At 39.5% G+C, this 13,141-nt stretch overlaps 1 protein-coding gene across 4 annotated transcripts in view; it reads right to left on the reverse strand.

The window, feature by feature from the left end:
- SEC24D (SEC24 homolog D, COPII coat complex component) overlaps positions 1-13,141 on the reverse strand; it is a 57,193-nt gene that overhangs the window by 25,980 nt on the left and 18,072 nt on the right. For all 4 annotated transcript variants that reach the window (XM_082282477.1, XM_082282474.1, XM_082282475.1 and 1 more), the window contains 6 exons: positions 12,459-12,585; positions 10,917-11,065; positions 9,311-9,583; positions 8,429-8,550; positions 5,612-5,723; positions 4,183-4,310 (listed from right to left, as the gene is read on the reverse strand). In XM_082282477.1, the coding sequence (XP_082138603.1) occupies positions 4,183-4,310; positions 5,612-5,723; positions 8,429-8,550; positions 9,311-9,583; positions 10,917-11,065; positions 12,459-12,585 (911 nt within the window). The remainder of the gene's footprint in view (positions 1-4,182; positions 4,311-5,611; positions 5,724-8,428; positions 8,551-9,310; positions 9,584-10,916; positions 11,066-12,458; positions 12,586-13,141) is intronic.

Consider the following 13,141-nt stretch of genomic DNA (forward strand, 5'->3'; position numbering starts at 1 on the left):
CTAAAAAGGTAAAATGGCTTTTAGCTCATGAACACCAGCATTTCTGAGAAGCAATTCCATTCTCTTAACTAGCTAATTAACTGAGGAGAAAATGGAAGTGAAATATTAGATTCCCACCAATAAATATTTCTAAAAAACCAATAAATTCAAATAAATAGGAAAGAGCATGGCAGAGAACAATGACACAAAATTATGAAGGAGCAAAGAAGGCAGCAATTTAGATATTTAAATATTTAAAGCTAGAAACAATTATTTTGAATTGTTTATACTGGATTTTACAACATGAAATACTCTTTTAACTAACTTTTGATGGAAAGTAGTATTAATGCTAAATCAAGATCACATGGTTTATTTAGGCTCTGGAAACATTAATCCATCTCCAAAATAAATTCATGTAGGGCTTGGTTTAGGATGATAACTGTGAGAGCTAGTTTATTTTTATAGACTGTTGCTAAAGCACTGGTGGACTAAAAATAAGTTCTGTCAAACAATGATACTGTACTCTCAATCTATAACAAACAAATACTTTCCATAGATCATCCAAATCAGGACAGTGAAAATGAGCTGTTATTTTTGAGAAATAATAAATAAGAACTTGATGAAGATAAGATTCTGAAATTTGTAGTGCTTCTAAGACACTGGCAGAGGCGAGAAGGCATGAATGCTTTAACAGCCTTTGTTTCCAGTGATAAATAGTGCACATGCAATGTTCACCAGTTTGTGGTTTTCTAGATTGGCTGCAGGTTTTTTGCAGCAACCTCTAAAATACTGTGTGCCCACCATGAATTTTCCCCCACTAACTCTCAGCTTGAGGGTTTTTCTGAACAAATACCTTTCACTCTCTTCTGAGGTTCAGTGCCTGCATGCCAAGGGCTGCTAACTCACCTGTTCTTGGGATATTGAACACAACCCTCCAACCATCTCTACTGAGTGGTCTCTACTTATGTCTTAAATTCCCTCTCATGTGTGATTTAACATTTCTGAAGTAAAGCCTCATTTGTGACCTTTTCCTCAGTGTGACCAGTTACTATCTCAATTTTAATTATGGCTTCTCTACAACATTTTCATTGCGCAGCTTTACAAGGTTACATTTTTCATTTCTTTCTCACTGTAGTGGCAAACCCTGTTTGGGGGTTCACTTGAAACACATTACACTTATTCAAAGACATACATGAGATCTTTTCATTTAACATCCTTATCTGCCACCATTATGATTTCTCTTTCGTATTTTCTCCTACAGATATAATTTGTATCCTGTTATTTACTGGAAATGGAGATACTGGTGTACACCTCTTCAAAAGATGTTCCTGTTCAAGTGACAATTTTTTGTTCCTGACAATGCTTTCTCATATCTTAGCTAAAAAAAATTTAAAAAAAATAAAATAGAATTCACTTTGCATGTTAATACTCCCACTTCACTTTTGGAGGCAGGACACCAGTTCCTCTGTGTAGACATTCCACTCGGCCAAAAAGAACCCACAGTGACTAACGAACTTAAATCTGCATTTCAGACTTTCTGAAATCCCAAATTACCTTTTCCCCTTTGGAAAACTTTCCAACTGGAAGTGTGTGAACACTGTCAAATCACTAGATCTAAACCTTTTAGTTGAAAGCTCACAGGATCTTCTATCTCCAACTCCTCTTGTATTCTTAGTCAAAGGAAGCAAATCCCCAGAACTCAATTTCCAGCTGAGTTACTGTTTCCGGGAATGCAATTGACAGCTTATTTTCTAAAAAAATTCATTACATTTACAAGTCATCCACCCAAAGGGTGACTATGTTCAGAGAGTAAGGTCTATACAAAACTGGGCTCTCCCTTTCATACATATACCTAATTCTGCCAGTGCCACAAGACTAAGCTATTTCTCTTTTTTCTTAACTAAATTTTTTCTGCAGTTATTATGGATAACATGCTGTTTATCAAGAAGTAAAGAAATTAGACAGATTTTCACTTTGTAACCCAACAGCACGTGATAACCATCACCTGTAGACACTGCTAAAAGGCACTATCTCTAAAATAGGGTGGATATTCTGAAACAAAGAACTTCCTGTGCCATGTCAGGCGGAACACACCATACTAGGAAGTTCAGAAACATGAATAAGCCCCTGAACGTACTTTACCTCTATAAAAAGCCCAGTTCTTTCAAATTAAGTGGCCTTTCAAAATTAAAGTAGTTATAAATCCCATATGGAAGACCATTTTTATTTGGAGATCTTAAGAGCAAGATCTTATTTTGGCAGCAGCAGTGAAGACAAAGGGCACAGGCAAGCCATGGAAAAACTGCCTCAGCTAAGACTGCCCAGCTCTTCCTACTCTAACACTATCTCCTTAGTTCTTACAATTTTACCAAGCTGTAATTGTTCTGACTAAAATTTTCCACACTGGGCTTTTGCCAGTTTTGAAAGACATTTTTCAGGCTCCTCCAAAAGAGAGGCTAGGGAAAAACACACTGCTCTTTACAGATTAATGAGCCCCACTGACCTTTCCAACAGCTTGAGAGCACTAACACTTCACAATGGGTGGGTCACCGAGCATATCTTTTTGCCAACCCCAGGAAAACCCCCCTGAACTTGGCCAAGCACAAATGTTTGGACATACTGTAAATTTATGTATGCAGAAGAGATTTAGATTTTAGCAACTCACTGATCACCCTGTCCAAACACAACGCATAAGACAAGGAAGCCATGTGTGGGAAACATAAAGGAGTAGAGGCAGACTCTGAATGAAAGAAGCACAAATGAAGAGCTAACATGAAAGTGGAATTTTTAAGTGCTACCTGGGCACAGAAACTGGGATCAAGGGTGGTAAAGAGCAAAGGCTGGCTGATAAAGTCAAGGGGTGGAGAAGCAACAGGAGGAGTTTCATCTAGGAGAAAATTCGGCGAGGGGCAGCAAGCCAAGCCTGGACATTTACCTCAAGAACTGGAACGAAACTTGAAGTTGCTGTCTAGCAGACAAATGGTGAGACTTTGTATCTGCAGAGCCATCAGTAATACATCCTATTTCCCTGTGGACCAGAGAAGATAACTACATTCTACCCTGTTAAAATAATACTCTCAATTCTACAGACCTACAGAGGTCTGTTGGATTGGAAGCTATCCATCCTGATAAAGAGCAACATCTGCTTTTTTCCAACATATATATAAAAAAAAAAAGACTACTAAGAATTTACAAGCAATAAAACAAAGTTAAAGAAAAATCAGACTGCAAAACCAAGCACTGAATGTCTTAGTAATTTTAATTAGGCTTTCCTGTGCAGGCAGTTTATGAGGAGTTTTTGAAGACACAATCACATACTACAACTTTGATGAAATCCCTGTTTTTTTCCCATGACGCAACACTCTGAGAGTAAATCAGCGTAGAACATGGAAAGGAAATGCAATCTGCAGACCTTGCAGAGTTTAGAAGCTAAAGAATTTAGAAGCAATGGAGAACACAGCAGATGAAGACCAAGAAAGGTAATCCCACAGATGATGTACCTAAACGCTGCACTTGAATAATGGATTTATCCCTGCCACTGATAAAATCCTTTGGGGGTGCCAGGAAACCTACGTATTTGTCTTAAGACCAGAGAATACTGCAGACATAATTTGCAGAAGAATTAGGGATATGTTTTGAATATGAAGGGTCGTTAGAGATGGTTATGTGAGAAAAGGTTAGTGCCTTCAAATGAGTGCTAAAAGTGGTTGGTTACATTTGTCTTCTTTCTATGACTCAGGTTGTCCAAGTAGAAAATTGTCCTCTTGGTCTGTGGTGAAATTAAATCATTTTGTAAAGACCTCAGTGGAAAAATGTCTTTCTTCAAATCTAACTCTCCACATCTTAAAATTAACTTGATACAATTTGTGGTCATCATCTTTTAATACCTTTGCCTAAAACTATGGAGTTCCAGCAGAGCAAGCAACTGCCAATGCTGGCATAAACTAGAGGCAGTTGGGGGAATAGCAGGAATCCAGCAGCTCAGATTAGAGAATCATCACTCCTGTACCTTTTCCAAACAAAAATTTTTATCCTTGGAAGTTGCACCATGACCCAAGTAAATCTCAATGTTCTGCCACCTCTTTATGGTCGTACCACTTCACAGTCTGAGATAAAACACCCTCTCCCCCAACCCAAGCACAGAACAAGCCTGCAAAAACCTGGAGACAGAGGCAGAGAGGACTGGTACTCAGTACGCCGTACCTCGTTTGGTGGAACGGCAGCAAAGGGCTGGATGACGGCTGCGAGGGGGATGCGGGCCTGCTTGGCCATGTCTGAAGTCACGGGGAAGCAGTAGGTGGTACAGCGGATGTACCGGGGGCTGGCGTGGCCTGCAAAACACAACAGCACACAATGAAAGGCTGGCAGAAGGAACCTGCCCAACCCAACACGGAGCAGAAAAACCCAAACACCACAAAGCAACAAGTGCATGTGCTACATTAAATACAGGCTTGTTTTTCCTCCCGTGCAGGCTTCTGCCCACTGCCCCTCCCTCTGGTTAAATCTCTTCCTCCAGTCTGAGTATAAAGCAGAGATTTAAACACACCAAGAATAACCCCACAATTATTTGCAACAAGAACCTCAGTAGATGACTTTGAAACATCTCATATCTAAGATCTTAAAAGAAAATATGGATGATATCCCAGTGGACATGTCAACACTGTACATAAAGGAATAAGGCAGACTAATACCTACTGTTAAGACTGCTCTAATGAGCTAGCTCTGATTCAGAAAACACTGTATCTGTCTTAACATCACGATGCTCACCTATATTGCAAAATACAGGGTGCAGAAGTCATCACCCCACTTCCAGGAGCACATTTAGCTCAGGTCCCTCAACGAGAAACTGCTGTGTGCTGCAAACAAGAGCACTGAAAGGAGTTCAGGAATCAGCTTCCTGATGCTCCCTTTGTAACCAACAAGCTCCAGCTCTGCTCAGTTTCTTGAAAGGAATTTCTTGGATCATCAGAACAGCATTATCCCATTCTCAGATAATGCCAAAAAATCTTGGTGTGTTTGTACATTTTACACAGTTTATCTAAAAACTGATAAGTTACTGCTGGGCTGAATAACACCACCAGTTTAACCTGTATTAAAATATTGAGCCTGCTGTCAAGAGCAGCAAGTGGAAGACTGTACTTCCAGGCTCCAGGCAGAAGCAAAGGCAGATAAATTTTTCCTTTGGCCAGCGTACATCTACTAGACAGCTTGCACACTGCCCCTAATACTTGAATAGAAATTTGTATCTTAAAAGGTAACAGTGCTAGCCTAGTCTTACTGCTTCTTCTAGTGTCCATCTTTTAAATTTTCAGAATAATTCAAAACGGATTTTCAACTTGAAATGTAACACCTTCAAAAATTTTAAGTTAAAAAGGAAAGTTGTCTCAACTATTCATATTCGTTTAAAGGCCAGGAAGGGTAGAGGAGGTGTTAACCCAAGGTGTAAGAATTCAACTCCCACTTTCCTCCTCCCCCGTTTTTTTTCTGTTCAAAAGAAGCTTGCAGTTTCACATCCAATTTAGAGCGAATACCATTGTTTTCAGACGAGAAATTTGAGAATTTAGGGGGGGTTTTTTAAATTATATTTTATTTCCCCTAGTAAGACTCCCAGAGCAGTAACAAGGACAGTTACCTTGGTCCTGGATCACGCAGTTGGTGGTGACGAGGGGAGGAACCTGTCCTCTTGTGTTTGTGGCATAGACCTGCCCTCCCCTGGCAGCCTTATCATTTTCAATTACTTGAATCTGACAAATAAGAAGCAAGAACAGTATGAGGAAGCTAAGTCATGCATTCAGCTACATTCATGAATAGGCTAAGATCTACACTAAGTACGACTCCAGTTGAAGCCTGGTTTATAACAATTTACAACATAATGTCATGAAAGTTCATGCAGCTGACTTTACTGCCCAAATTCCTTTCCCATACACGGCTTCTTGTTACTTCTGCATGGTCCCTCACTCAGGTTTAAGTCTGACACTTTTTAGGATCTAACCAAAGTTATATAAAGCTGTATTTTGTTCCACACCAGAAATCGAATCACTGAGAGAATACCATCATTCCTCTTCTTCCCTCAGCAACCTGGTTTAGAGTGCAGCCAAACAGCTGTGGGAGGCAAGAAGAATGAGACAGGGAATTTCTGAAACTGGCTTTGCCACTGCTGCTGGCACCTCATGGAATTGTGTTTTTACACTGCACATGAACTTCTAATAATAACTAGGGAACTTCAGAAGCCTCAGTTGGAAAGAAAACAGAGAAGAAAAACTAAATTAGTTGCATAGAGTCTACTGATCAATGTCCAAGAGGTATTTCCTAACACACTGAAAATAGTCTGGGGCCTGTAACTTTTTTTTCATCAATGAAGTTTTTTGTACTGCAATTTAAATATACAAGACATTCCTCAGAGAACTTGTTAGATCTTCTGCTTGATTACTTTTCCCTGCCCCCTTGGCTTGTATACTTATAGCAAACTCTTGCATTAGAAGGAAAAAGGTTTTGCTCTAAAAAGGTCCACTAGCTGAAGAAAGCAAACCACTCTGAGACTTAGCTCTGCAAAGGATCAATTTGCCACGGTATTCTGCAGCTAACTGACCTAAATATATCATTGTTCTTGCAAATAATTGTTGACAAAGTCCAGATGCTAGTTTTCATAGATGTTGTCAGGGTACATATCAACCTCTAACATATGTAAGAGAAATACAAATCAACAATGGCTACAGATAATAAGTAAATTTATCTGGCAACACTACTATAATTATATAATCTAAATATAACAACAGAAATACACATGGTCATACTTATTCCTCATTCCGAATTAGCTTTTTGTCCTTTACAGACATTGACCCAGATCATGTTTCTTTTAAACACTCATTCTGATCCTCTCTGTGCTGCTTAAACAAACCTTTTAACCTATTTTAACATGGCTGTTGTAGTCAAGGCTGTTTATGCTATGTGCATAATTGAAACAAGACATCAGCCCATGTTTTCATGCCAGACCTCCTTCTCCCCCTGCCCTTTTCTTTTTAAATTAGACAAGATCATTATATCCCTCCAATGTAAAAAGCATTGCACTGAAACACTAGGAATGATTGACCTAAGGGCATTTGTTATTTATACAGACACTTGATTCAGGGGGTTTTTTACACAATGCTTTTCAGTTAAAAATTGCCTTTAACAAGGTAATTGCAATTGTTACATTAATCCTTGGGGATTATCAACAAGAGTTCTTCCAAAGTTATTGGGGGGGGGGGGGTGGTGTTTACATCAAATCCATCACTGGGTAAAAAAAAAATCTTTTTTGGAAGGACAGAAGAATACTCCAATTTAAAGAAGCAAGACAGTTTCATACTACACAGTGTGAGGCTTTTGCAAAAATGTTTTTCCTGTACCTGCCTCACCAAGTAGTGGAAGATTGTTTCACCCAGACTAGCTTGCTGTGTAGTGGTGAAAACATTTTTTAAAGCAAAAAGTTCTAGGTTGAAGCTGCAGGGCACAGCCTGCTTCAAGAATTCTGACTCTCTGAGGACCTTTTGACCTGCCAGATGATTGCCAGAACCACTCTGGGCACCAGAACACTTTCTCCATGAGTTTAGCACACTGTTGGTTTTTATTTCCATTAGCTGTTTCCAGTAAAGAAGTTAAATGCTGCTTGAGCCTGATCAGCCCTTTCTTTGCATACCAATTAGACTACTTTATTTCAGAAAGATGGATGCAACCATGACCTTGTTTTCTCTAGCACCATCCTAAGAGACACTGCCCCACCACTGCATGTTCAACAGCTGAGCTTCTTCAGCTTGCATGAAGCTTAAGCATCAGGTATATTCCAGGCTACTGAAATCTTTACACAGCTGCAGCAACTGGAAGGATGGCTGGGGCAAATAATTCTAGTTGCCTGGGAAACTCTTGAAATCAAAAGGCAAAGTGGCTTCTGAGCATGTGACTTCTCAGCATTGCCAGGAATGCAGTTCTAGAGTTCACGTACCTGTATTCTGCACACATCCTACTTCTGGTATCTGTTACCAAGTTTAAGCCTTCAAACTTTTCAGAGTGAAAAGGAAATGTGATAAGCTCCAGTGAACACAAGTAGTTCTTCAGTACTGCTCACTGTCACATTAAGAATCCTGTTGAGAATTCCTAGTAAAGTATTTCCTATAAAGTATTTGAGACATACTCATATATATATATATATATATATGAGTATGTCCCATGTTAGATAAAGTTATAAAGCATCTTCGGTACTCAAACTAATTTCATGCACTAATTGATCCAAAACTGACAGCACAGAGTACAAAACTGCACTAATTAGGAAACTGCAAAAACTAGAACGTATGTTGAGAACCAACCCATGTAAGTTATGAAAACCCTCACCAGCGAAAGCAAACGCAATGTCATTCCTTCATCTTAAATGCAGCAGAAAGTTACTTTTATAAAAAATTAGTGCCACATTACTTACTGGGCTTGGAATAGAGTCAGGATCAAGCTTCTTCTGCTGTGGGCCTGAGAGCTGTGCTGGACCACCAGGAAAAGCACCAGGATATGACAGCTGAGATGCTGCCATCTGAGGACCATAGTTTGCTGCAGAGTCACAAATGACAATTCATTTAAAGTATTTAAGTTCTATTAACAATGTTTAGCATCAACTTCTGCCATGCAATTATTCTTACTCAGCTAAACGCAACTCCTCCTTCCCCTCTGTTTTCAGCAACTAAAAGAAATGGATTTCTTTGGCTCAGTTTGGCTTTAGTTTGTGTTTTTAAAAACTAAAAACAACACTGGATGTGACAACTTTGGCTCCAAAGTTTTCAGGTTTATGTCAAGTAGGATGGTCGGTAGAGATTACCACAGCTACTTCATGCCAGGTCATTATCTCAGTGAGAATCTCTCCACCAGCTTCAGCCAATGCAAGCTGATGTCTTTAGCTGGCTTTTTGTATTCAGTTACAATCCATTATTGCTATAGAAAAGCATCTTTGAAAGCTGCTCATGACAGTACTACAAGACAGAAAGCAGACTATACCTTTTCAGAGTGTAAGAAAAACTCCTTCCCACAGTATGCTGTGCCTTCACCAGTTACTAACCACATAATTCTGTTCCTGATCCAAATTAATCTCCTTTTTCTTGTTACAGTCTCAATAGAGGGCTAAACTTGTGAGCAAAAAGCAGAGCCTGTCTCAAGTGTACTGACTGACAGTGCGCATCTTTCCCTTCTACAGAAAGGGAATTCAAATTTCATTTTTCCCAGTCAGCTGAACATTCAGCCATGAATGGACACGGTTCCACCAGTGATTGTCCCTCCATGCTTTGTTTTCAATTACAAAACAAACATCCTTCCCTACCTTGCTGAGGATGATATCCAGGCCCTGGAGGTTGTCCTGGAAGCTGTTGCAAGCTAGGATTTGGAGGGACAGGTCCAGGGATTCCACCCTGCCTGGCCACAGGAGGCAATGCTGGCTGAGCACAAAGGCCATTAACACTATTTGCTGGTGGAGGAGGAAGCTGTGCTCCAGGTGGCAAACCCATTTGCTGCTGGGTTGGTGACGGCAGTCGTGGGCCCTGGAAAGCTGCTGGATGCCCAGGAGACACGCAAGAGCTCGAAGCAGTGGCAGGACCTGAGCAAGAAACTGTGTCAGATGAGTCAAAAGTGACAGCCTACCAAATCTGCGTCAAAGGTGCTCTAGTTTTGCTCAACACCTTTCTGTAACACATAGACAATACAGTCTCCCATACTGACAGCGCTGCCTTATGGGGACTCTGTGTAAGTCTCAGCTGATTCATTCATTTTATTTCTTTTGGTGCTATTTGCAATAAAACCCTGCAGCTGGGGTAGATGGGGAAAGAGAGAGAGGGAAGCCAGAGTTAAGACAGTTCTTCACTAGAACACACATAGATCACTCCGCTTTCAAAATAATACTTCATTTCAGAATGTGAAACAACATTCTTTTTGCTCAATAATGCAATTCTTTTATGTGGCATGTTTTTGCTAGTCTGCTATTTGTATTTCACCATTACAGGTTTGATGGAAAATAAATCCACTTGATACTAAAAGATGAAACATGGGAATTATTTTGTACACACTGGCAATGAATTTTTTGTTGTTTATAAGATCCAGAGTCCAATTAGAATTAAGAAAACCCTGGAAACAGGGGTTTTTGAGACGTACAATCTGTAAATACTTATTACTTTACAAAACCTACATTTTTTAGTCAAATTTTTCCCCAAAGACCTATGGCAAAATAATTTTAAAGAGAGCCAAAAAACCAACCAAAATTAGGTTTGAAGCAAAAGGACCAATGTGTTCACATACAAACACTGAAATACATCTTCTGTCACATATGTTAACTGAAAAAAAGACTTTACATGCAAACCACAAGCTTCCCAGCATATATGATAACACTATATTTTATATAATTGGTTTTTAAATTGTTTATATCATGTATTTTGCATAATTTACATACATATCAAAACTTGTGGTTGGAATTAATTTACGTGGAAGCATCACATGATCACATCTTCATGGCCTAGGTTTGAGATGGTATAACATCAAAATAAATGCAGATAAGTTTAGATTAAAACCCAAAAATGTTTAGACAAGAAAATAAAATAGTTTCATAACTCGAGAAACTGTAAAAAGCTGAGAAAAATTAAACCCTGTCTGCATATTATTGCTCATGCCTTGACTGTTACTGACAGGTTCACTAAGTAATGTGAGAAATGACTGATGGGATACCCAAATTTTATGGAAGGTTTGTCAAGCATCAATTCAGAATTAAGCCCATAATACTGATTTAAGGAACTGGATGAGATAAAAAAATTCAAAGAACTTAAGCCAATGATGGTGGTCAAAGGTCTCATTTTCTCTTTATACAGAAGTTCAGTAAGTTTCTAATTATCATAGTCCTAATGCTTTAAATGAGAAAAAGTCAATCAGATAAACCGAATTACCATAGCTATTTATCTGCATGCTGCTGAACTGGTCAGCGAGTTGTGCTGGAGATGAAGCAGATGCAGTATTCGGGAAGGCTGCTTGTGACTGATGACTGTAGGGAGGACAGGAAGGTCCTGTGTTGCTTGGAGGTGGAGGGACTTGAAACCTAAAGGGAAAAAAAGTGCAGTTACGCAAAAAAATTACATCAACCAATCATAACTCTCGAAGATCTCACACCTCCTCAGGGTGGTGCTGAAACAATGAATTAGGACAAAACCCTAAGAGAGTATGCCCACATTCTGCTCAGAAAACATACATTTGTATTAAAATACATGAGGCACACGAAGGACAGAGAGATTGCACACTTGTTTAATAAAAACAGGCAGTCCATGTTTGTTTGCACACTTGTTAGAAACAAAGCAGAGTGAGTATGCCATGGCAAGTGAGCAGTAATAACTGTAAGCCCGAAGATTAGGAAACACAAGTTTCTGAACATATCCCAGCACTCCATCCCCTCTTCAAGCTTATAAAGGAAGATTCCCTACCAGGGATGGGTGAAGAAGATTAGGAGAAAAATCTGTGAAGAGAAGAAAAGGAACTGAGAAACTGTCGAGGAGTTCTCTGTAGTAGAAGAAAAAGAAGATGCGGGTAGGGAAAAACTTCATGATTATCAGATACGGAAAACATGAATGCAAGAAAAATAGCTGAAGAAAAGAAAGCAGTAATAGACATGTGGCCTACAAAGTTATTTTCTACCAGACTATTTCGCTGTGGTAAAATAAGATCTCAGGCTATGTCCCAGAGACAATAAACACACCTTTTCCTGTGACCCCTTGGAAAACTGAGGATGGGCCCAGATATTTCAAGAGAAGTAGAATTCACTTCACTTGAAATTTCATCTGGAAATTTCCTGACCTAGAACAGGACCTCTAAGCAATTTTGGAAAAAAAACCAAGATCAGGTGAAGAACAGGAGATGTGCAGTTGACTGGAAGCTAAGGAAGAGAATCAGTATTTTGCTGGGTCATGTCAACCTGACTCTGTTCACCTTGCTTTTTCATCTTCAGGACACCACTTCTCCCCACGCATGAGGACATCATCCTGAACAACTCATCACCAGTCTTTTTGGGTCCTCCTTCACACAGTGGTAACAAACAGGCTTCCCTACTTTGACATGAAATAACTATACAACAACTAAAGAGCACAGAAGCAGATTAAGACTTCAATCAACTACATGAAGAATGTTATTACATGGTGTCAAGTTCACTAAAACTGAAGGAGCTATGAGTACACAAACTGATTTTGCCACTCCTGGGAGATGTGCAAAATAATAATATTCGACAGAATTAAATAAAAAAGTTGCATATTGACTCACTTTACCTGCAGCACAAGTATTGTGTAATAAAGCTTGGCTATCCCCTCACACAACCCTCTTTCAAAGATTTCTTTTTACAGCTTTCACCCATCCCTGTTTTCTCCCCTTCCCATTCCTGTCTCTTTCACCAAGAGGTAACAGAGATCAAATAGCTCAGATGTCAGGTATTAATCCCTTCCAGTCACCTGTGTGGCTGCTGTCCTGGTGTACCAGACCCATTCTGGAAACTGGTCTGGCTGAACTGATGTGCACCAGGTGGTGGAGGCCCAACAGGAGGTGGAGATCCAAAAGGCACAGCTGATTTTGACACACCTGCAAAAGATTAAGCACTTTTATGTAAAACCCTGTAAGAAAGAACAAGATAGGCAAGAAATACAGGTCTGCAGCTCTGCTCTAGCATTTGGAATAACAGCTTTGGGTCACCCTGTTTAAGCAGAGGGGTTGGACCAGAGGTCCCTTCCAATCTCAGTGACTCTGTTAGAAAGCACAGATTTCTGGTCAGTTATAAAAGCAGATACGAAAAACTAAGAGAGAGTAAAAAGGAAACAAATAGCAGTTCATAACTTTCCAGCCAAGAACCCAAGAGGGACAGTAAGAAAAAGCAATGAACAAACAGACCCTGCAACTGCCAGTTTGGGACAGTGGTAATTCCCTGTCACCCAGTTATATTTCAAGGTAGAAACAAGAGGTGCCTTTGATTTCAGAGACCAAGGTAAGAATGAAAACTTAAAACAACTTTTAAAAATAAAAACCAGTAAGAGCTTCCATGTGTAGAACCTGCTCTCCTGTGCTGAAAATGGTTCTTAATTCAGATCTAGTATAGTGACTGTGAAGAAACTGTAGTTTATGTAAACAGCAGGGTTGAATG

This window comes from Coloeus monedula, assembly GCF_965178545.1.
Source record: "Coloeus monedula genome assembly, chromosome: 5".
NCBI classification, from domain to species: Eukaryota; Metazoa; Chordata; class Aves; order Passeriformes; family Corvidae; genus Coloeus; species Coloeus monedula.